The 22,935-nt window shown below is 31.2% G+C and overlaps 1 protein-coding gene across 1 annotated transcript in view; it reads right to left on the reverse strand.

Annotated features, from left to right (window-relative positions):
- Window positions 1-358: 358 nt before the first annotated feature.
- The window catches only part of LOC137932048 (sodium-independent sulfate anion transporter-like), a 36,363-nt gene continuing 13,786 nt past the window's right edge, over window positions 359-22,935 (reverse strand). Inside the window, exons 2-13 of the mRNA XM_068775606.1 lie at window positions 21,353-21,570; window positions 19,072-19,267; window positions 16,404-16,543; window positions 15,500-15,580; window positions 11,315-11,478; window positions 10,892-11,046; window positions 7,720-7,881; window positions 6,612-6,724; window positions 5,406-5,579; window positions 2,993-3,143; window positions 2,131-2,304; window positions 359-1,528 (exon numbers count right to left, since the gene is read on the reverse strand). Coding sequence (XP_068631707.1) covers window positions 1,332-1,528; window positions 2,131-2,304; window positions 2,993-3,143; window positions 5,406-5,579; window positions 6,612-6,724; window positions 7,720-7,881; window positions 10,892-11,046; window positions 11,315-11,478; window positions 15,500-15,580; window positions 16,404-16,543; window positions 19,072-19,267; window positions 21,353-21,553 — 1,908 coding nt within the window. The 5' untranslated portion in view covers window positions 21,554-21,570 and the 3' untranslated portion in view covers window positions 359-1,331. The remainder of the gene's footprint in view (window positions 1,529-2,130; window positions 2,305-2,992; window positions 3,144-5,405; window positions 5,580-6,611; window positions 6,725-7,719; window positions 7,882-10,891; window positions 11,047-11,314; window positions 11,479-15,499; window positions 15,581-16,403; window positions 16,544-19,071; window positions 19,268-21,352; window positions 21,571-22,935) is intronic.

The following is a 22,935-nucleotide window of genomic DNA, read 5'->3' on the forward strand; positions in this document are numbered from 1 at the left end:
GGGAGTAATTGGCAAATTAGACGGGTTTGTTGTACTAGTAATTTAGAAGGTGATGTCCCGTTAGTCAAATTGGAAACAACCACCAAGTTGTATATTATATTTGTTGTATTTTTCACAGAATTTTGCCAATGTTCCTATTTAAATTATACGCCTGTCTTTGGTAAATCAGTAATAGTCACGGAAACTATAATTGCGACGTTAAAGAAATTACCATAAAAAAATAGAAAGAAATTTTAGTCGTAAAGGATCTATAGAACAGAGATTCTCAACCCTTCGTTCTGTTGTTGTATTTTAAACAATTAAAAAAATGAATTAAAAATGTGTTAAACAGTTATAATAATTTTAAATTTAAAATAGGTTTTTTTTACTAAATACTACGTTTAATAGGAGATATGTAAAAGTTGATGTTCGTAATAAGAAAACAATTGTTGTTAAGACCTAATAAATTTTTATAGGACATTACGCTATAGTTAGCGGCACAGCGAAAAAGGGAATTCTACAGAAATAAAATTGTTCATTTACATCGCTGTAAATACGAGCGAGGCTTGAATCTATATACACACTTCTACTTCGGATTTGGAGTTATTGTAATCTCAGAGACATACCGGCCCTAGGAAGAATCTCAGATTTATTGGATCAATTTTTATTTTTATTTACTTATTTGATTAAGACTTATATTGCATGGTTGAATCAATAATTATTAACAATAGTTTACTTGTAATATAAAAAAACACGTTTCTAAAATTTCATATGGTACGGTTGAGAATCAGAGCTTTGGATTGTTATTTTATCCAATTGTCAAGTCCAATCGTTATAAATTGATGTAACCTTGGTATTTAAAATAGGAGCCGTACATAAAATACGTCACTTGAAATTTCACTTTTCTAAGAATATCTCCATAAAAAAATAGATTACACAGATTTCCTAACAACGAAATTAAAATGAATTGTGTTAATTAATTTATTAATACATTTAACGTTATTAGAAAATATGTAAGTTTTAAAAATAATAGATAAAATCAGTGTAAATCGGAGTAAGTTTGATTAACGGTAAATGTCACCTTTTTTTCGACCCCACCCCCTTTTAGACCAGACGTATTTTATGAACAGCCTCATACAAAATACGTGATGATTTATATACGTAAAACCTCTGTTCCATATTGCTATGAAAGCTATATCACATTCTTATAAGTGTAGAGGGTTTGTTGAAATATTGATTTATAAGTCCTTCGAATTTTTGTTTGGCGTACAATAAAATACACTATTTACGTAAGTTGAATATAGCTTAATATTCGTTATATTTACATATATAATCTAAATATACTATATAAATCAAGTATCGTCTATTTCATTCGTTATTTTCTTCACAGATTCGCTTTTATTTAATAAGGGAACGTCTTTTTCGCTATCGTCTAAAACCACCACAACAACGTCTTCGTCTAAGTTTTCTAACGACGCATAAGTAGGTGGCGGAGTTATTTTGTTTTCACTTTTTACTATAAGCGGTAGCGCATATTGACCGGTGAGCTCTGTAAAAGAAAAATAACAATGTTTGAAAATGGAATAGGTGAAATAAGATAGACGGTGCGGTTTTTTTTCTGATTGAAAGTGACAGTTCGCAAAGGATGCGTGGTCTAAACCTCTTTTTTAAAAATTAGGCTCTATGAGTTAATTAAGAAATTTGAGCCTTATCGTACTAAGGCTTTGTGTTGCAAAAATGACTTAGCAAGCAAGTAAAGCATTTACAAGCCACAATCATTTATTTTTGTCTCCTCGTAGAAGAACCGTATTATCGGAACATAGTAGTGTACATATACATAGTAGTCATACTAACATATTCGCAGATTTTCGTTGTAATGCCGTAAATTGTTTACCTAATTGGATTTCGTCTTATTTCCCACTAGGAAAATTAACGTGACGTTATCAGACACTAGTATTTGTACTGAAATTTTTTTAATTGTGCTTGTAATGATTTGTTCTATGTTTGATTATAATTGGTTGTGCAATTAGTAGTGAAATTGGCGTCTTTGGAGTGACCATAAATAAAAGCCCCCGAAAAGGAGTCTTACGTCTTATAATCGGACTAATTAGATCTATTATGATTTAGAAAAAGCATTGCCGGATTTTGTACCTTGCAGAGTCCCATCTAATTCATTCGGAGTTAATACAACTACGACACTGGAGCCAGCTCCACTGAACACGGAGGCAACACTGGCCCTAGGCGAGAGCAACACCAGTGGTTGACCTCGGGACGACAGAGAATTAGAAAGCGCACAAAGCCCTTTAGCGGCAGTAAAATCAGCACCTGTAATATAACATCTATTATTAATATTTTAGCAGTAAGATAAATAAATAATAAGACAAATAAAAATAGCAGTAACAATTTTTTTTATATAAAATGATATATTAAGCATAAACAGGAGTAAAATATAGATAAAAGATAAATAGACCATAAGTAAATAAAAGATAAAAAGCGTAGTGAAGTAGAGTGTTAAGAAGAAATATTGGGTACTTAAAAAAGATAACAGAAAGATAATAATAGAAAACATAAACGTATGGGAAAAAATTTGATACATAAATAACTCTAAGAAAAAACAATTTGTCGTAGATAAAGGTGGTACGAACATGGTAGAGGATAGATTCTTCGTAAAAAATCTTTTACCAATAAAGATTCTAATTAATTAAAAAATTAAACTGTAACTCTGAGATTAGTGAAGTAATTGTTATAAGAATGGATGTTATTGTAAAGAAAGATAGAAAAGATGTGAATAGTATAAGAAATAACGAAATAAAAATGAAAAACTTAATAAGCGTGTAAAAGACACTGCATCTCTTTTTGTAAAGTAATTTATCCGAATAAGATTCTAAAGATAAGATAATAATTTGAAGAAATTATATAAATGCTAACACCGAAACACATTGGTTTAAGTGAATTTATAAAAATTACACATAGTGCCTGAAGGATGTAAGCTTATTTTTTGTAAAAGGTATACCTAAAACGTATCTGCAGTCGATGACTACAGGCATACCGCAACCGCCTTGTTTCAGCGCAACCCGCGTCACATATTGCCGTATATACTCCACGCTGGGAAAGTATAAGCTGTTCCCGACTGTCACCAACAGATACCTGAAGCCTGTCGCAGACTGCAACAAACAATAAATTAAAATATACAGATATAGATGATGATGAATCCATGAGCTCCACGATATCTTTAAGTTTGATGGCTTTTCAATCTAGTAAACCAAATAATATGACAACTCGAGGCTCTTATTATGGTTAAGCGAAGTGCTTTATTTATACTGAAATCGCTGTACTGCGCCTCAGGATAGCGCGGCAAGGTGGAGGCTAAAGAAAAAAGGACATGAGTCCTTCCGAAAGCTTTGACGTCAGACTAAACAGATTTCAGAAGTACTACTAATAGGACATGGCGATCAACTTACAATGTTCTTCCATTTCTCTTGAAGAAAAAAGTTCATGTTTTCTTTGTGACATTTTAAAATAAATACTTTAAAGAATAATTAAATATGGTTCGTTGTTGTATAAAGTTCTTCAGTCACTCCAATAATTATTTAGTATCATACTTATATACATTATTTGTTTAATTTGTCTAAGCCATTTCAATTACTCGTAGCAGTTTTAGTTATTAACGTATGCTTATGACTGAAGCCAATTAAATTGTTTTACTGATTATAAAACGTTTCCAGATTTTATTCAATAAGATAAATACCAGTTTTTGCTATACGAAGTAAATTACTTAGAAATCTCTGTGTAGCAAACATGAAACCAATATAAATTTTAAATCTTTTCCGAGTTACCACAATAAACTGAAATATTCAAATAAAATAATTAAATTACCTGAAATCGGTACTAGGGTACTAATTTGTGGTAATGTCTGCGCAATCATATATCCAATTTGAAATATTGTAATTAGATTTTAGGTCCGATAGAGTCATTCTCGAATAAAATATTTTTGACGCTAATTTAAATTAGGAAAGCTATTTCGAAGCTATCTACAAAGCTATTTTAAAGATTATTATTAAATATAAATAAAATTATTATTATTAATATGTAACGAAAATAATTTTGTCATAATTTTAAAGTATACACAGGTATATTGAAGTTGGATCACTAACAAATAGTTCATTTAATGTATTTATTAAAGAAGTAAAACGTTCTTTACACGATCTTTACACTGAGCTAACGTATAGCAAAACAGTTTCATTGCAAAATCTGTTATTAACACAAATTGTTGAGGAAGATCGAAAGCTTATAATTGCAGAATAAATTTCAAGGCAATTATCTTGAATTGAATCATTTAAATTGCAACATTCATAGTTGTAAATGATGCCTTTACCGCAAATTTTATTTATTTTTTAAGGCTTTTTGTTTACAAGAACACTAGAGTATTTAGAAAATCGTGTCTTGGCAAAATTCTTGACATACATATTTTAATAGTTAGGATTATAATTAATAACTGAATTATTTACTAAGGTCAGAACCTATAAGTTCCAAATAATATACACGTATGTTAAGTCGTCATCTTTATATGACATCAACATCATTTCGGCCACAGGACGTCCACTGCGAGATATGGACCCCCCAAAGAGTCCTCCGATGATTTTAACAAGGTCCTCTGTTCACCTTGTGGGCGGTCCCTGGTAACCATTCTATGTTTTATTAATTATTTAATTACAAATTAATATTAAAAAATAATAGTTATTGTGTAAAATTATTTTCTTAATATTCTATTTTTTTATTAGTTGTTAATTGTTAATAAAAATGTCGTTCAGAATAATGTCAAATACTTTTTGCCATGTATTAATTTATTTTTCTTACTTTATATTAATCATTTTTATAATTTTAATTTTTTGCTTTGTTATTGTTTATCTATCTTTCTTTAATACACCGAAAAAAAAATGTTTTTTTTTCCACAGCTTTATGATTTTCAAGTACACTTGACTTTTGAGGCGATAATGAAAATTATATGGGGTGATCGGTTATATGTGTGAATGTTTTAAAAGGGTGCACGTGTAGGTATGTCAGCTTGAATCTTTAAATCACATCACCTATTTCCAATCAACCTCTATAGAGTAATAACTATAAAATATATTTCATTTATTTATTTTTTCTATTGGAATGAGACAGGCTAATAACTTCTGGTAGTACAAAGTGTAGACTTTAAGGGACAGATAATAAACAATAATTAATAAATAATATTTAAAAAAATTTAATTTGTAGTAATTCGTATTTTCAAAGTACTATTTCTTATGTAAATTAACTACTGTATATATTAATTCCAACACCATTGTGAAACAAGAACACACCTTATTTGAGAGCAAATGAGCATTAACTCATCCCTATAACTAATCATGCTATATAAAAAAATAAATAGTTTTAACACTTACGGTGACAATTTCAGCCTCTAACTGGGGTCTGGCGCTGGGGTACAATAGCAATATAACGTTTAAGACCACCCCTGCTACAATGCCTACTTCCACACCAACCACTAGACATACAGCGAATGTTGCGAAAGCCGGCATGAGGTCTGCGCGTCGCGACCGCCACATTGGTTTAACAACCTGCAATTAATTAAAAACAATTTAAAAAATACATAAGACAAACATATTATATAAGCTCGAATTTAATTTAATAAAGTAATTTGAAGGTGTATTTAAAACGGCTTTTTCAAGGTAATCCCAAAAAAAAGAAAAGTGATGGAGTTGTTTCCATCACTTTTCCGAGTGAGAGAGACGTAGAGATAAGGAGAGATGTAGAGGATAAGATAAGAGTGAGACGGAACAGGAGAGAAATAGAGAGAAAGAGCGAGAGAGCGAACGAGACAGTATATTTATGTTTGTGGAGAAATTAGAACAAAAAGTGGTCGTTTACTTTTCAAAAACCATTGAAGGTCAAAATATAGATTAGCACACAAGTTCTTTTAATAATGTGATACCTTAACAGATAATTATTCACAATGTTATACAGAAAATTGTAATTATCATTATATCGTAATTGAAAATGTATTTATTATTCAGTGTAGTGCACCAGGCACACAGCAAAAAGTTGCTTAGTTTATGCTTGAGTTCGTCAGAACTACTGATGGAATAAATAAACTTAATGTCGAATTTTTTCTAAAAATTCCTCTAATTTTAAATATAAAAACGTTACATAAAAAAAGACGAGTAATTTACTTTTTTGTTAGTTTTTCTAAAGTTCGTTTAGGCCATTGAACTGTGTTCACTTCTAGAACGTAATGTTGTAGACAAGTTGATTAGAATATTTTTTAACATGTTATATGTTATGCACTTAATTAATATTGTTTTGTGCAATGTATTTTTTTCCTTGGACCCCTTTATTACCGTAAAGTAATAAATTCAAAATAAATGACGTGTTTTGGAGGTCATTTCTGTATCATCATTTCAGCCGTTGGACGTCCATAGTTGGACACCTTTCCCATAGATTTCCAAAAAGAGTGGATATAAGCGGGCCTCATTCAGTGCTTTTCAACGACTTTCATGAGGTTATTTGTCATTGTGGTATGTGACCTGACGTTCTCTCTTCTTTTCTCCTCTGTTCTTCGCTTTAATTTAAAATATAATTGATACGCTTACCTCATATTCTATCATAAATATGACAGCGCAAATCACCACTGCAGCAAGAGAGGCTTTCGGTATAAAGTAGAAATAAGGCGTCAGAAGACTCAGCGCTAATAGTACCAAAATACCTGTTAACAATTTTTTTTTATTAATCGAATTACCACAGTCTTGACTTCTCTTTTTGCCTAGTTATTGTCAGATCTTTGTTGACTTTATGGGAGAAATGAAATTTTGAAACTTAGCGCACATTTAAAATAAATCAGACTTTTAATTAGATTCTTTTTCTCTCTATTGTTTGTTATAATTATATACTTATTAATATCGAATCGTCGTTAAAGCTCTTAGACGTTCACTGCAAGGCATAAGCACGCCCAAACATTTGTAAAGGGGATAGACCATAATCACCACTCTCGGTAAGCGGGTTGGCGATCGCAGTGTGGTATTATGTTGATTTATTCCGAGACATTCGGACAAATGCTCTATTGCAATTTGAATTCTGCTATATAGGATATTTAAATTCTATAACAATAAATATAACTGTCGGTATACAGCTGCACAGAAACAAATAATTTATTACAAAACAAATTTCCGAACGACTAATTATACTAACGAGTGGTTAATCGTGTAATTTAATATTGAATATATTTTGTGGAATGTAAAACATGATATAAAACATGATTGGTTATAGATGTATGCTTTAAAAGGATAAATGCATAGTTGGTTTGCTGTCAATTAATATAATGTATGTAATTATATATTCAAATAAATTATATGACATTCAAATTAATTCTTAGTTTTATTTTGTCTTCAAAAATAATGTTGACATCAAAAATCTGGACAAGCAAAAACTGCCTTGCTTTCATCGGAGGAATTAATTAGGCGCAATTCAACTCAGATTGCTAGACAAGAATGCCTCTCGTCGTCAATTGGAACAGATTGAACCTCAGACAATCTTATCAAAGAACGACGTTTCATTCTTCTTTAATTTTTACCTTAATACGAGTAGAATCATTTAAAATGTTCAAGATTTCTAAATTAATAGTAAAATCAATAATTATTTTAAAAACATATGAAAATGTTTTTATTATTGGCAAAAGTAAATGTTAGATATATATATATTTACCAGTATAAATTCCTCCAAATTGTGTTGCCACTCCACTGGCATGGTTCACGGCACTACGAGAAAATGAACCAGTGATTGGCATCGCGCCGACAAACGAACCGAAGATATTGGCCAGTGATAACGTTAGCAGCTCCTGTGTGGCGTCTACCGACTCGCCGCTGGCTGAAAACGAATTAGCGTTTCAATATTACATTGTTAATAAAAATCTCCAGTAAATTGTATTTTTCTACTTAGTAAAAAATATTTAATTAAATATAGAATATCTATTTATTTATAAATTTATTTATAACTTCATTTACACTTTGTGCAATGGTGGACAACGTAACTTATTCAGAAAGAAATTAATGAACAAATATTATTAAGTAATTACATTTTATGAGGAAACAAAACCAAACCATCACATTTATTCTTTAATATATTTTAAACATACAAATTTCGACTACTATTGGAGTAAAAAAGGTATATTTTAATAATAAAATAAAAGACACTGAAAAAAGTTATTTATGTCATTTGAGCGGAGGATAGACTGAGATTTGCGATGGTAAGATGCGTGTCAAAACTTGCGTTAATTGATTGCTATTGGTCTCAAACAAGTTTTCAGAGGATTTGCGGCAGGGTCTCCTGTGTATCATAATACAATGCTGCGATCGCCAATACTCTGACCAAGTGAGGCGATTACGGTATATCCCCCAATTGATCTTTTTGGAGGAGGCCTATACCTCGGGCCTATTGATTGAAACGATGACGAAATTTACGTCATTAGAAATGTTATTCGTTATTGTTTTTTCTCATTATATGAAGAGCTGCCATATCTTGTTTTATATATCTTGCAAACAAAAAGTAACTTACGTATACTAAGAATAACCAATAAATACTAACAAATAAAAATAAAAACCATATAAATGAAGATTTTCAGGACAATGAAATAAGTAAACCAATTTTTTAAAGGTGTTAGCACACCAGACGGACCTCGTGAGATAAACCTGATGATAATGAATAGCGTATATTGGCTCACTGTGAAGTAAATTTTACCGTGGTTGCTGTCAGAATTCCAAGACGTTTGTACAAACATTATGTATATTGAACAATATTTTTTATAATTAATACTTTGCAAATGATGCCATTAAAGTGGACGCAAAAACAAAGCGGGAAAAAGTTTTTGCAATGATATTATGTTTTTAACTTTTATTTAAGTATCGGAATTGTCAGAATGGTAGACGAATATGTATAAAATGATATCTTTATTATCTCCTACCCCTGCTCCGATATCTAATCAGCTAAAATGTCTTCGTAGAAAAGGATTACACCTTTCGCCGAAAACCAAATAGATAGCAATTAGTCAATACAATACCTGACGTATTGTATTGTAACGCGTCTGATGTAGATTATTTTAAATTTATCACAACGCGGATTTCAGATCCGCGAGTCCGATGAAGCTGTAAAAGCCAATAGGGCTAACAGCGTCCAGCAACAATCGAATATAGCCTAGTCTGCTTTAAGCATTGGAACGAAATCGAGAATTCTTCGAAAATTCAAGGATTTAATTTCATAAAATCAAGATTATAAATTAATCAATTTAATTGATGTACAATCTAGGTTTAAATATATACGTAACATTCATTTGAACACAGAGCGTAATTTATCGTAAATAAAAATCGGCGATCGTATAAATCAAAGTTTTGTAATTTATAAGGATCAAAAGGATTACTAAACTGTTAAATTGAGTTTACCTTTTTTATTTAGCCGTAATAAAATGTTAAAATAAAACGCGATAAAATAAAAGAGGCGAAATGCGAAAAAAAAAAACTCAATTTGAAAATAAGAATGTAATCGTTATTGGCGATGGTCCACCACCTGAATACTGATGTGAAGCGGTCGCAAGTAACGATATTAAGGCTATTAGATGTTACCCATACGACCTGAACCCGTACGTTCTATTGTCTTTTGTCTAACAAAAAGTACGTTATCTTTATTACTACAAAATTATATTTGGGCTATGGTTGAAAACTGTGCGATTTGATAAAATAATAACAGTCTACCGGTTGTCATGGTTAAGAGTATATTTATCTTCGATGTCGGATAAATATTAAACTGTTTTGTTCATTCGATACAAAAGCCATGGGTACGCTGATTGTTTAAAATACTTAGCGAATTCATTTTATTTCTTAACGTAGATATGTAATATAAGAAATATTCATCTATATACTGACTCATTTTGATATATCTGGAATCATAGGACGGAGAGACTTGGAAATTGTTTTACATCCAGTGAAGGTAATTTAATAATATTACTCGCAACGGGAGTCGAAGGGGTATTCGTTAAAAAAACACACACTTTCAAACTATGGCTGTTATATGTATAACCAGATACTTTTTGGTGAGGGTTAATTTTGTAAAATTCGTAATAAAAATAATTAGGTTGCCATATAAAAAATATATATATTTTTTTATATTTTTAGCCACGCGAAGCGGACGATGTACAGCTAGTATAAAAAGTGTTTCGTCGTCGTTTTAGCAAATAAATGTCCACTATAATTCATTTAGGGGAGGCCAAAGATATCTATAAAGGATATACCATATTTGCCGCGCTTGGCAGGTTGTTTGTCGATCGCAGTGTGGTATTACGGTATGCAGAGAACTTTGCTGGCCATCACGTGAAACTACTTTTGTGAGTAGTAGCAATCATATGTAATTAACGCACAAAGATTGAATTTTATAAATTTATAACATATTTCGGGAATCGAACCCGCGACTTACGATCACAAGTGTCAGTTCTCTTACACACATATTTTAGAGTGATCACTAGAAGGTGATTGCGAAAAGATTTGCGAAAAACTTTTTGCTGACGAATGATTGTCTCCTTTAAAGCTTTTACACCTATAACTATTTATCTTGTATATACATGTACGAATTACTGCCACGTACTCTCAGGCGTTAAATTTACTCGTTTATTATTAAAACTTAATATATTTATACATATAGACGTTTACCAAAATTCGAGTCATCAGGTTTAAGTGGTGTTAATACACATCTGATGACTTGCCTGAAATTTGATTAGCTTATCGCTTTATTTTGAAGGAAATTTATAAAATACAACTACGAGTGTAATCCTCGCAGGACTCATTGCTTACTTAGTTACATTATTTTAGTTTAACTAGACAAAAAAACTCACCGAAAGCTTTAGCAATAGCCACGTTCCCCAAAACTCCAATTATTGGGACCAGAACAATTGAAGATCCCAAGTCGGAACACATCTCAATAAATGTGACGTTCTTTCCTCCATATTCCGTATTAAAAGGCGGCAAGCTCAACTTTGGAAGACCTTCTCTAAAATGAAAATATATTACGAATATCAGGAATTGCCTCACTGCACGGTTATTTAATAATCTATGTCGAAAATCACGTTATGTTTATCAAAAAATAAAATTGACTGGTATATGCTGCTTGCAACTTTTTTAACATCGTTTTGCGGGAAATGTCCGCAATTATAATAATTTTTTTTTAATTATAATAAATAACTTTTATATGAGTAAATACTTTTCCAGGAACCTTACGACTATTTGATATCTATTCTAATGTACTTAATTATCCTCACTTGACAGTTCCAGTTAATTTAAAAGGGGATTCTGAGTATCTGTCAAAAAAGAACGCCGTTAATGAGCAGATCAATACAATAATGGCGTTTCTTGACGTCGACAACAACCACAAAGTTTTTTTCAACCCTTTTTGACTTGATGGTAGATTTATATCCTTCATTTTCTGAAACCAAAGATAAGCATTTATTTATCCTCTGAGATCTTTTGAAGTACTTGATATGTGGGAATTTCACGCTGAATTTAATACTCTTTTTAATTATTTAATTGTAAATCCTTTTACATCTTAGCAAACTTCGAAGAAAACTCACAGAGCCCTATATAAAGAAACTTGTATAAAGAAATAATTTATACATATACACAATTATTAAGTTTTTAAAAATCAAAATCACCGACAACACGTTATTTACGAATATTTCTGAAAATAAATTAAAACTGTTGCATGCGCAATTATTTGACCGTAAGAATAAAAATTATCTTTAAAATAAATAGGTATTTATTTAACTGTGTTTAAACTACTTAAAGAAACCGTAGTTTTCTAACATTTGCTAGGGAGAATCTTCGAGTTCTTCAGACACATGGTCCGAAAACCTGGCGGAGGAGTTTCAAAAACACAGATCAAAGTCGATGATAAAAGACCAAAGAGGGAACCAAGTCTTATGTGATGGACTGACGAAATCTGGACCACTTTCAAGATGAATGTTTCTTAGGCCGAAGGAAGACAAGGACCGGCGAGGAACATCGTAAGATATTACTGCATGATCGAAGTCAGCATTGGGGAATCGAAAGAGTAGAAAAGAAATATTCAAAAAGAATTAAAAAGAAAGGTCGCGGCAAAAGGTTCCTATATCGGGTAATAATATAACATAATAGCTTGAGCTAACATTACTAACGGTATGTATGCAGTGTTAGTTACAATACAGTACCTGTTTAGCAAAAAAAGTTTCTACATACAAAATTATAGTTGGAATCATTAAATATTACTCTCTTTAGAAATTCATTATCTTACACACAATCATCAAATAGACGTTTCACTTTCTTATCTCTAAAAGTCTTAATGTAAAAAAAATCTGCCATTATTCTTATGCAGACTAGACGTGGATTTATTAATGTATTCTGTAAAGATAATCCGCGATTCCATTGTGGCGGAGTTTAAACATGCAATTTTATTTATTTATTGCGTTGGTTCATTTTAATTATTCAAAATGGTTCTTTTTAATTAGTCGAGCTTAAACGTCACTAGATTCGAACTGAATGTTTATAATAAGCATTCATTTTTGTTTCTTTTTTGTTTAGAAATTATTATTGTCTATTTATAAACTAATCTAATAATTCTGATTGTGTTGCAAATAAATTATGGCCTAATTAAATGTATTTTGTTTTGAACATATTTAGATAATATAATAAAATTTAAGTGAATTACATATTACTTCGCGATTTTTTTCTTTAGCCCGGCTGACGGAATAGTGTCATCGATATTTTCCATATTTTTCTAATGAAGTAGGTAGGATATACATTTATATTCGATGTATTTCGCAAAGCAGCATATCGATGAAACATTACCTAATAGATAAGGTAAGGTAATTAACTAAAACAACAGCAGTGTAATAAATAAATAGGTTGTATATCCTCATCGATATCTTTTCGCCTGAATCGTGTGCACTGAAGCTAAGCGAAAAGATCTTAGGAAAATAATGAAATCGTATTGGTTATTTATTACAGCTTCACTCCTCTCCATTCGGCTCCACTTTGATGGATAACGAGCTTAACTTTTAACGGCGTAGTATAAAACAAAAACTTCCATAAAATATTGTTTTCGCTGCAACGTATGATGATATGGGAAGAGTTTAATAATAAAGATATTGATAACTTTTATTAATCACTACGTCGGAAGATAAGTTGTTCTTATTTCTAATAATTTTATTTTTCTTGATAATAAAATTTGCAAATAAATTTAGTTTGCAGTTTTGCCTGAAGACGCTGGGTGCAAACCGCTTTCATGCGGAACAGTATTAAACCCAGGGGGTTGAACCCCCTATGTCCAGCTGTGGACGTCCTATGGCTGAAGCTCTTCCTTTTTGTTGCAAAGATTTGTATACTTTATAGCTTTATTATGTAATTATTGAACAATATTTGATTAAGTACTTTAACAATAAACTATTGTTGTGGTAAACAATTACATTACCATGCTGTCGACATAAGCTCTATTAAAAACATCGTAACATGTAATCTCGAAATATTAAAAATAATATTAGTAATAGTTTTCATCGAATTTTATAAGTAAATCGTTTTAATGCAGGATAAAGCTATTTCAGATGATTGATTACCCTACTGACAGTAGAATCCTTTGGTCTACCTAATGCGGGTATTCAAATGGGCCAATGACATCGCGCTTCGAAAGTCATGTGGGAATCTTACCCATTCGAGGTATATTAAGTAGATATATTTTTCAATACTTTAGTTCAGAAACTGCCATGTAACGATGTCAAAATGTATACACTTGTAATATTTATAAGTGTGCCTGCATATGGTACCAGTGATAAAGATATAATAATTATATTTTTTATCTACTAAATTACCAACACTCGTTATTGTCTTACATTATTAGAATAAAAACAATCACAAGAAAATTGAAAAATTATATAAAGTTATACTAGACATTATAATACATACAAGAATACGAATAGTTCAAGTTGAATTGAAAAAGTTTAATTCTGCAATGAGAAGTTGACTTTTTTAAATTAATTAGATTATTTCATTTCAATTTGTGGAGCAGTGGTAGCATAGCAGTAGAGAACCAAGACTTGCGATCGAAGGTTGCAAGTTCAATTTTTGGAACATAGTTTTATATAATTTACATTTTGTGCATCAATTTTATTAAATGTCCACTGCTCACAAACTTTTTTCCAGAGAATAGGATATCTTTGGGAGAGCTCTATGTATTGCAATGGGCGTCTATGGGCTGAAACGTTCGTCGTCGATGATTTCATTTTAAAAGCTTAAATTCGATTATTGAAAAATATCCATAAAACTCAGATTCTAAATAGAGTAAATATATTTGTTTTTGTAACATGTGCGGTGACATTGAACTTAAAATAAATTTGTATTTTTTGTGTCTTCTAGAGGTGAAAAATGACATTCTGCGGAATAACAAGGGATCGTCTATGTTGTGCAAAACTCAATATCCAAAAGTCTTCTATTATGTTAAGGTAACAATATATAGCGCATGTAATCCTCTTGGATAGATAAATTGTATTTGAAATTTAAAGTACTTAAAAAAATATTATTGTGCCTCCTGGCTGTATTTGCATTTGTTATTTGTTTTTACAATTTTTTTGTAACTACTTTGTAATCGTTAATTAACCACCTCTTTAGTCATGAATAATTTTATATACCAGTAGATGGAAGATGTAGAATGCAGGGGCTGCTTCGTACCAGTCCTATTGGAAAACTATGGGAAAGACGTATGCACAGTGACCGCGATGGATGTGTTGTGACAGAAATGATCATTTTTTGACCTGATTTGAATTTGAATTGCTGTCTAAGCAGCATTTAATGATTCTGCGATTGCGAGGCAGCTTGACGCTGAGGGCGCTTATCTTAAATCCCCTTTGAGGTAACGAAACTTTAGTGTTTGTTTCTGCTTGGGCCGCTACATACATACATATGAAAATGTGAAGGATGAGAGCAAAAGAGTCAAAATAGGAAGCCTTTTGAAAAAAAAAGAATTGTAAAATTTATCCGTGTCCCAAAGATGGGGAAACGTATTAGAAAGAAAAAGAGTGTTTGAAAAAAAAACTCTACATTATCGATTGCTATGTCGTTAAGCGGCTGTAAAATGTTTTATATGATGCCTGTCATAAGGTCGTCGCCTTGTCCGGTGAATCGAGTGCATATCTCGGTCGCAGGACGGCGCGACCTCTGAATGTGATGAAGATGATAAAAGTTTAGACAAAAATATCCAAATATTTATTTACGACAACCAATATCAGAACATAAAGAAAAAGAACTACTTTTTTTACACAGTGTAAGATACACATTATGAATTGGAAATTCCAAACAGTCCTTTAATTTGATATTTAATGTCTCCTGTTTACTAGTACGAATGGAGTAAATCAATGTTGAATAATGTTGATGAACAGAATGTGTAAGGTAAATAGAAATTAGCATAATTAATTGGAACTCACCCGCATTACAAGAAGAATAATTATACACGAGATTCCTAAAGCAGTGTCCGCCAGTCTCGCGTTTGGTATATTCATAATTACCTGTAAACGATCGAAATATTTTAACACACATATATAATTCCCTCAGGGGAGGCTTTTGTGTACGAGCATCACAAGGCTAATATCAGTACGTTATTTATACATAATAGTAAAGCAAGCATCCTCGTTTTGTTGGCTTTAAAAATTACCGTTTTATTACAAAGTTTATGTGTAAGTAAAACAAAAAGTTTATAGCATATTAGGATTATGTTTCTATATTAGCCGTACGCTTAGCCTAGAATTTTAAAGTGATAGTTGTTTAAATTATAGATCAATTACCCCAATAGATTACGTATTGTCATAAGTGATTGGCTTGTTTTAGAAATCTACCATCAGAATAAATTAATAAATAAACTTTGCAATGAACAAAAATTAACCAAAGACCCTAACGGCAGAAGAGTGTATCCTGGCCAATTTCACTATTAAAGTTACGATAGGTTATAAAAACATGTATACACCCAACCCACAAACACATTTATTTACATATAAGATGCACATAAGAACGTATAAGTAATATAAGCAAATAATGCGTTGGAATACCCAATAAAACCAAAATTAGAAATCTCATTTTACTTAAATTCTAGTATACACTGAAACCAGGAAATAAAACTGTAAAGAATCAATAAACAAATGAACCGCATGTAATGGTTTCTTCTGATCTATGGAAAAGATTTTAGGCGTAGGAATTAAAAACAACTTAAGTCTCTTTGATTTTAACAATTAATCAATAAAGGATAAATTTATATAATGTTATTAGTTTAAAATAAAGCATTTAGAAGTTTGCCTGTGTTTAGTAACAAAAATATTTTAGAGACTTTTTACTTACTTTTTTTAGGGTATCAATAAACCCATGTGATTTGAACTGAAGACCAAGAAGTCCCTTAAATTGAGAGACAGCAATGATAACAGACGTTGCCGATGTAAACCCGACGGTAACGGGTACAGAAATGAAGTCAATTAAAACACCTGTTCAGAGAAAAATTAAATTTTAAATATAATATTTTAGAACAAACTTGCTTTTCATTCTGTTTATCAATTTGGATAATGTAATACGTAGTACCTCAACACTTCAGAAATTTAAAATACTGATTGGAGTACTAACTCATTAGTAGATACTCAATTTTGCATTTATTATAATATGTTACTCCTTTAACGCTTTTACAACTATAATCAATCACTCTGAATATAAAAAATATCAATTGTAATAATCCCTCGTATAATACGGCACGTTCACGCGATTTTACGTCTCTCAAGTGCGTCCTCCTCCTATAACGCGGTGATTTCACACATATGTATTTACTGTGAAATTTAGTGATTTGTACAGTTCATAATCAATTTCGCATAGTTCTGCACAAACTGTTTTATACTCATACAATTTTTTATTTTATTTTTATGTTATTTAATTTTAATAAAACGCTTATGTCGTTTATAGCGAGATTCATTTTTAACGAGCACACGTTATATAGGGTCACAATAACGCGTAGTGGGAATATGATTAGAGAACGCGTTTTTCTGTAACACGGAACTGATTTACCTTGTTATAGAGAAAATCACTTTTATTACTAAAGAAAATGATTAACTGAATAGTACTAGGAAGTATTTGATAATTTTTATGAGCAAATTTCCAACTCTGTTAGTTTCGTGATAAATTATCATTATCATTAGCCCTGTTCTCCCTGTTCACCTACAACCGACCACTTTGCGTCGGACGTTTGTACATTTGGAGGGTAAGCACCCTATCTCGTTAAAATGTATGCTCTCAAATTTTATTACTCCTCTTTGCGAAACCGAGTCGGAAAAAATCGACAAATAGTTGCATATGCTGCGTTATTTATTTCATTATTTATAACAACATTTAGGTAACATGAAATTTAAATGCGTCACTAAAAACGAACTTATATATATGTATATTATTAAATACGATGCTAAGATGGCGAAATTTAAAAGCAGTAATTTAATAGTGAATCAAGCTGTTATTATCATTTGCAAATTTTCAAAATAACGCTCAAAATTTTTATATAACGGACGCCGAGCTTATTGTTTGAAACTTTTGTGTGTTTGTTTGTAAAAGCATCACACGAAGCTCAAAAGCTTGTGAAGCTTTTTACTCTAGGAAATGCAAAAAGGAAATAATTGTTTGACGTCTCGCGCAAAAACTATAATGTTTACATTTCAGACGCTTGAAAATTTTCATTTATCTTTTCAGTATGCGCGACGTGTCTGCTATTTCTACACTCTATTCGTTCTTCGATTATAATCAAATTGAATATATAGTAAAATTGACATTTAAGATTCGGTGAGCGACACAATACTTGTAATATACAACGGTACGTAGTAAAGATTGGACCTATAATAGCTAACTTTTAATAACTTAAACGCGTTTTATTTAAGCCGCAAGTCAATGTTCATGAAATACGAAATATAATAAACACAACAACATATTAGCAAATATTTAAAATAAAAAAATATAAAAGATAGCTATCAGTGAATTATTTTTCATATCAAATATAATCGATTGATTTTGCAATAATAAAATATGTATTAAAAAGATTACGAATAAATGACAATATCAAACATCTGTTACAGTAGGTATAACTTAATGTGAAGTTATTAAGATGGGCGATGTTGAAGTATTTTAAAAGGTTAAACAAAAGTCATAATCTAGTTGTGAAAAAAATAGGCAAAACAAAATAATTCAACACTGGTGTAACCCAGCGACAGAGAACTGATAATTGCGATCGTCGGTCGCGGGTTCGATTTCCCGGATATAATCCTATATAATTTACATTTCGCGTATTCATTATTCAGATTACCACTGCTCACAAACAAGTTTCCAGAGATATATTTGGTTGAGACCCAAGCCTTGCTGTGGACATCTATGGGTTGAAAGTACGAAATAAAGCAATATGTGTTGGTGACATCCTGAATTACGAGTTAATTTATAATTATTGTGGAAAGAGGAAAAGGAAGTTAAGTCATGAACAGAATTGTACAAATCGAGTCCTTTTGTTATAGTAACAATGTAAGAAACAAGATAAATCGTCCATTAAAGCGTCCGGTATCATTCCTTTCTTGCGCTTAAATTGGTAAAGTATAGACGATGAGCCATTCAAAGCTAAAAAGGATGTCAGAAAAAAGATTTAAGTACTAAAAAAATTTTTTTATACTCAGTTTAAATTTGACCAACATAATTTAATACCCAATCTTTAATTCTGAAGAAAAAAGTAATTAGTAAAAAGTAGTAAAAAAAAGTAGTTTAATAACATTTAGTAGCCGTTTCCACTAAACCTAATATACATATATACGAAATAGGATCGCTCCAGGGAATTTACTACATGTTTTTGATACTTTGCTTTATAAAATCCTTTATTTGTGTCGATTTATCTACGTCTTTTGTGATAATTTAATTGAAAATTGATATACGGAGGCAAAAGACAATATCAGAGTTCAACGGAATATAGCTATAGGAATCAAAATGAACGCTGGTTACCGACCTAAATGCAATATTCCCATAACCAGTTGAACCACGCCTGTTAGGAAACAGAGCAATATTGCGTAGTCGAAATTCCTTCCTTGAATCTGTTCGTATGTCATTAAGGCTAGTAGAGCTGTCGGGCCTAAAGTGATATCTTTGCAAGACCCGAAAATTGTATAAACGAAGCAACCCACGAAAGATGAATACAGGCCATACTGAAAAAAAAAAACAATTTCAATCTTTAGTAAATTTATTGTTTTAATTTTAATGAACTTTCTGGAACTAGACCTGTTTAATAAATTTAGATGAAAAGTGTTTCTTAACTATTACTAGTTTACGTTATACAGGGCCATTGGTTATAGTGATCGCTCTGAACTATGTTACATTAATTTAATCTTTCTTTTGGACGATGTGACGAATATCTTCTTACAGTACGAAGTCTCCAGCAAGAGATAACTAATTCTAATTCTTACCATATTGTCATAATGTTTACTTATTATTTCTGAAATTTTTAGAAAGGGTGTTAATATACCATACCTTAATTGACAGCAAATGACTTTCCTGTATATATTTCGCTAAGGAGGAAATAAATATAATAAGAAAGTTTTAATAAAAATGTTGGTAACCAATAAAGATAAAACAATAAAAGCGAAGTGAATATAAATCGTTCTTACGAAAATTGCTTTCAAATAACAGCAGTCCCCGGCGCAAACTTCAGTAAGAAATTTACAGAGAGGAACAATACACATTAATCTCACAAACATGGGGAAAAGGAAAGGAAGCGAAAATATTCCCATGACATTTTATTTTTGATGCCAATGGCTTATTGAATAATAGGGTGCTAACATGCAAATTTTACGAGGTTGTTATTCAAATTAATGCGCCCCAAGAATTTCGTGTCCTTATCGGTACGGAACAGTCGAAATAAAAACATCAATGAATAAATTTAACATAGTGTTATGCAATAAAAATATTTATTACACAAGCACTAATTCACATGAAGTTAAATTGCACTAGTGAAACGGTACGAGTAATATCTGAATCACGTTAACATTTTGTTATCGAAAAAAAAATACGAATTAAGGTTTGAATTTGTTTTCACAGAAATAATTATATGATAGTTTTTCAATAATTTCGACCTTTAATATAATTTTTTATATTGTAATTTTTTCGAATGCAAGTAAAGGTATTAAAACATATTCAGCAAGCCCTATTATAGTAATGGAATGCGGAAATAAAGAAAATACATGAATAAATATTAACAAAAACGAAAGAAGGCTAGCGTATTTGTCACATATAGCGATAGTTACAAATGATTTACAGATTTTATTTTGGAGGAATAATGATACACAAAGAAAAAGATACGATTGCTCCAGTTGCGAGCAGCGGTAGCCCACAGGCAGAGAGATGAGACTTGCGATCATAGATCACGGGTTCGATTCCTCAGATACAATTTTATGTAATTTACTTTTAGTGCATGAATTACAGCGTTTGCGTCTCCTGTGTAACATAATATCACACTGCGATCGCCAATCTACTTGTCAAGCGTGACTATAATAGTATGTCCCCCATAGATAGTTGAGAGCGGCCTATGCCTTGCAGTGGGCGTCTCTGGACTGAAACGACGGTTGTAGTTTCCACAATATAATGCAAAGAGGTAACTTTCGTCTTATTGTGGAAACTTATTCCATCCGAACTATGCGTCTCGGTTTGTCGTTAAGCGTCATAGCTAGCAAATACCTATAGGCGCCTATGTTATAATCAAGTTATTATTTTGGACATGTGCCTAGTTTCAATAAAAAAAAAAAATTATACAAAATTGGATCTGAAATACGACAAACATGTGAGGTGAAATGGGCGTTGGTACTCGTACGTACGTACGTATTTTTATTGAATATGAACAAGAAAAAGTTGATATATAAATTAACAATGTACTTAAAATACTAAATTTAAGGCATAAATCCTTAAATGTAGTATTTATTTAATAAGCTTTTAAACTTTTGATCGCGGCTTCGGGGACGTAAAATAAAAGATAATTTTCAGTGTTCACCTTTTAAACGGTTCAACTAGCAAAATTTTTTTCTACACTCGGGAATTTAATTTTCGTATACCGCTCGTTTAAAATTTATACGTCGGGATTCAGGCATATCAAAAATAAAAAAAATGATCTTTTTGATGTTGATGCAGCAGAATTTTAAAATGTCATCGCAATTATATACCTTTTGCTTGAAATGTACGAAAATATAACAGAAATTAAAAGTTACAATTGATGTAAAAGTTGAAATTGAAATTGTACATACCTGGGGTGGTAGACCGGCCAGAGTGGCGTATGCTAAAGCTTGCGGTATCACGGTAAGACCGACTGTGATGCCGGCAATCAAGTCGGCAATAGCTTTCTCTGAATTGTATCCCGGTAACCATTTAACAACTGGAAGCCTTTTGTACATTAGTCGTTTGTACCATGTTTGTTTCTTGAACCGATGTTTGGACGGAGACGACATGATTTATTGTTGTAAACCTGTTTAAAATTTTAAGAGATAATTCATTACATTTGTTAGCATAAATTTAAATAGACTTTACAAATAGGTTATACTAATAACACTATTCATCAAAGGTATCATCGTGCACAAAACCATATATGGTGTTTACGTTCAATACACTTTCTTGCACAACAGTACACACATATGATAATATAGTCGTGCTCGAAAGAAGAATAACGCTGCTTACGTATTACACAGAAATATGAAGACGCTGCAATGCTATTTCCGTAACACAATGCAATAAAGTTTTCTATAACCTTATTTAAAATTGTTGCGGAAATCGGGGGAATTGAAAACAAAGTACGAGCCATATCTTTCAAAACGTTATATGACATTTCAGAAAGAGGGAGTTTGAAGAATTTTATTCACTGCAAACAATGCAGGAGCTAATACAAACGAAATATATTTTGTACCTTTCTAGAAAATGTAAAATACTAATAACGTATTGCTATTCATTTTATTGTCGCTAGGAATTTCTAATTATATTTAATAAAAAAAAAACAATAATGTAATAACCAGAACACACATGACAAACAGTAACACATTTACGTAATTGACTGTATTACAGCAATAAAGAATAATACGAAATAAATAGAAATTAAAAGTAAGACTAGTACCCGTTCGGTTGCCACCATCCCTCAGTTGCCTACAAAGCACTCTTGCCGGGATATTGGATCGTTGATTTAATTCGAGATCCTTTGTGCCGCACATTTCCAATTTCCTAATAAACGTTCTAACGCTAAATACGACGGTCGAAAAACAAAGACCCGTAGAATAATTCACGCACACAAAAGGGACACAATAATCGATGATCTCGTTACACGACTGCTAAGACAGATAAATGAACAATACATGTTAATAAAGTTAACTATTGTGTTTAAATTTGGAGTCAGACTAAATGTACACATGGTACAAGAGTAAAAGTAACATTTTAATATCATTCGATTAAGCCGTGCTTATTCAGCTGTAAGGATATTACGTGTTACTACGTTGTTATTCTCTGAAATAAGTAATTAATAATAAATAAACAGCCAATTAAAGATTAATAATTAACAAGTATTATTGTTAATCTGATTTTTATTTTTAAAAATTCTATTTTTAAAAAAAATTTTCTTGCTAACCACGCACATGTAAATTGCCTTTTGTTAGTATACAATATTGGTAATTTTGTTGACAATCATTAATAAAGTGTTTGTGTTTGTACGTAATTTTGTTGGCAAGCCTTATTAAATAAAATAAAAATAAAATTGTCGATACAGTTATAATTGTTAAATATAAATATATTATATAAATATAAATATATTATATATATAAATATCGATAAAATATCGATTTAAGAAATT

Source organism: Battus philenor, unplaced genomic scaffold, assembly GCF_028537555.1.
Source record: "Battus philenor isolate CCGP_79_NKW_IND1 unplaced genomic scaffold, ilBatPhil1.0.hap1 SCAF_9, whole genome shotgun sequence".
NCBI classification, from domain to species: domain Eukaryota; kingdom Metazoa; phylum Arthropoda; class Insecta; order Lepidoptera; family Papilionidae; genus Battus; species Battus philenor.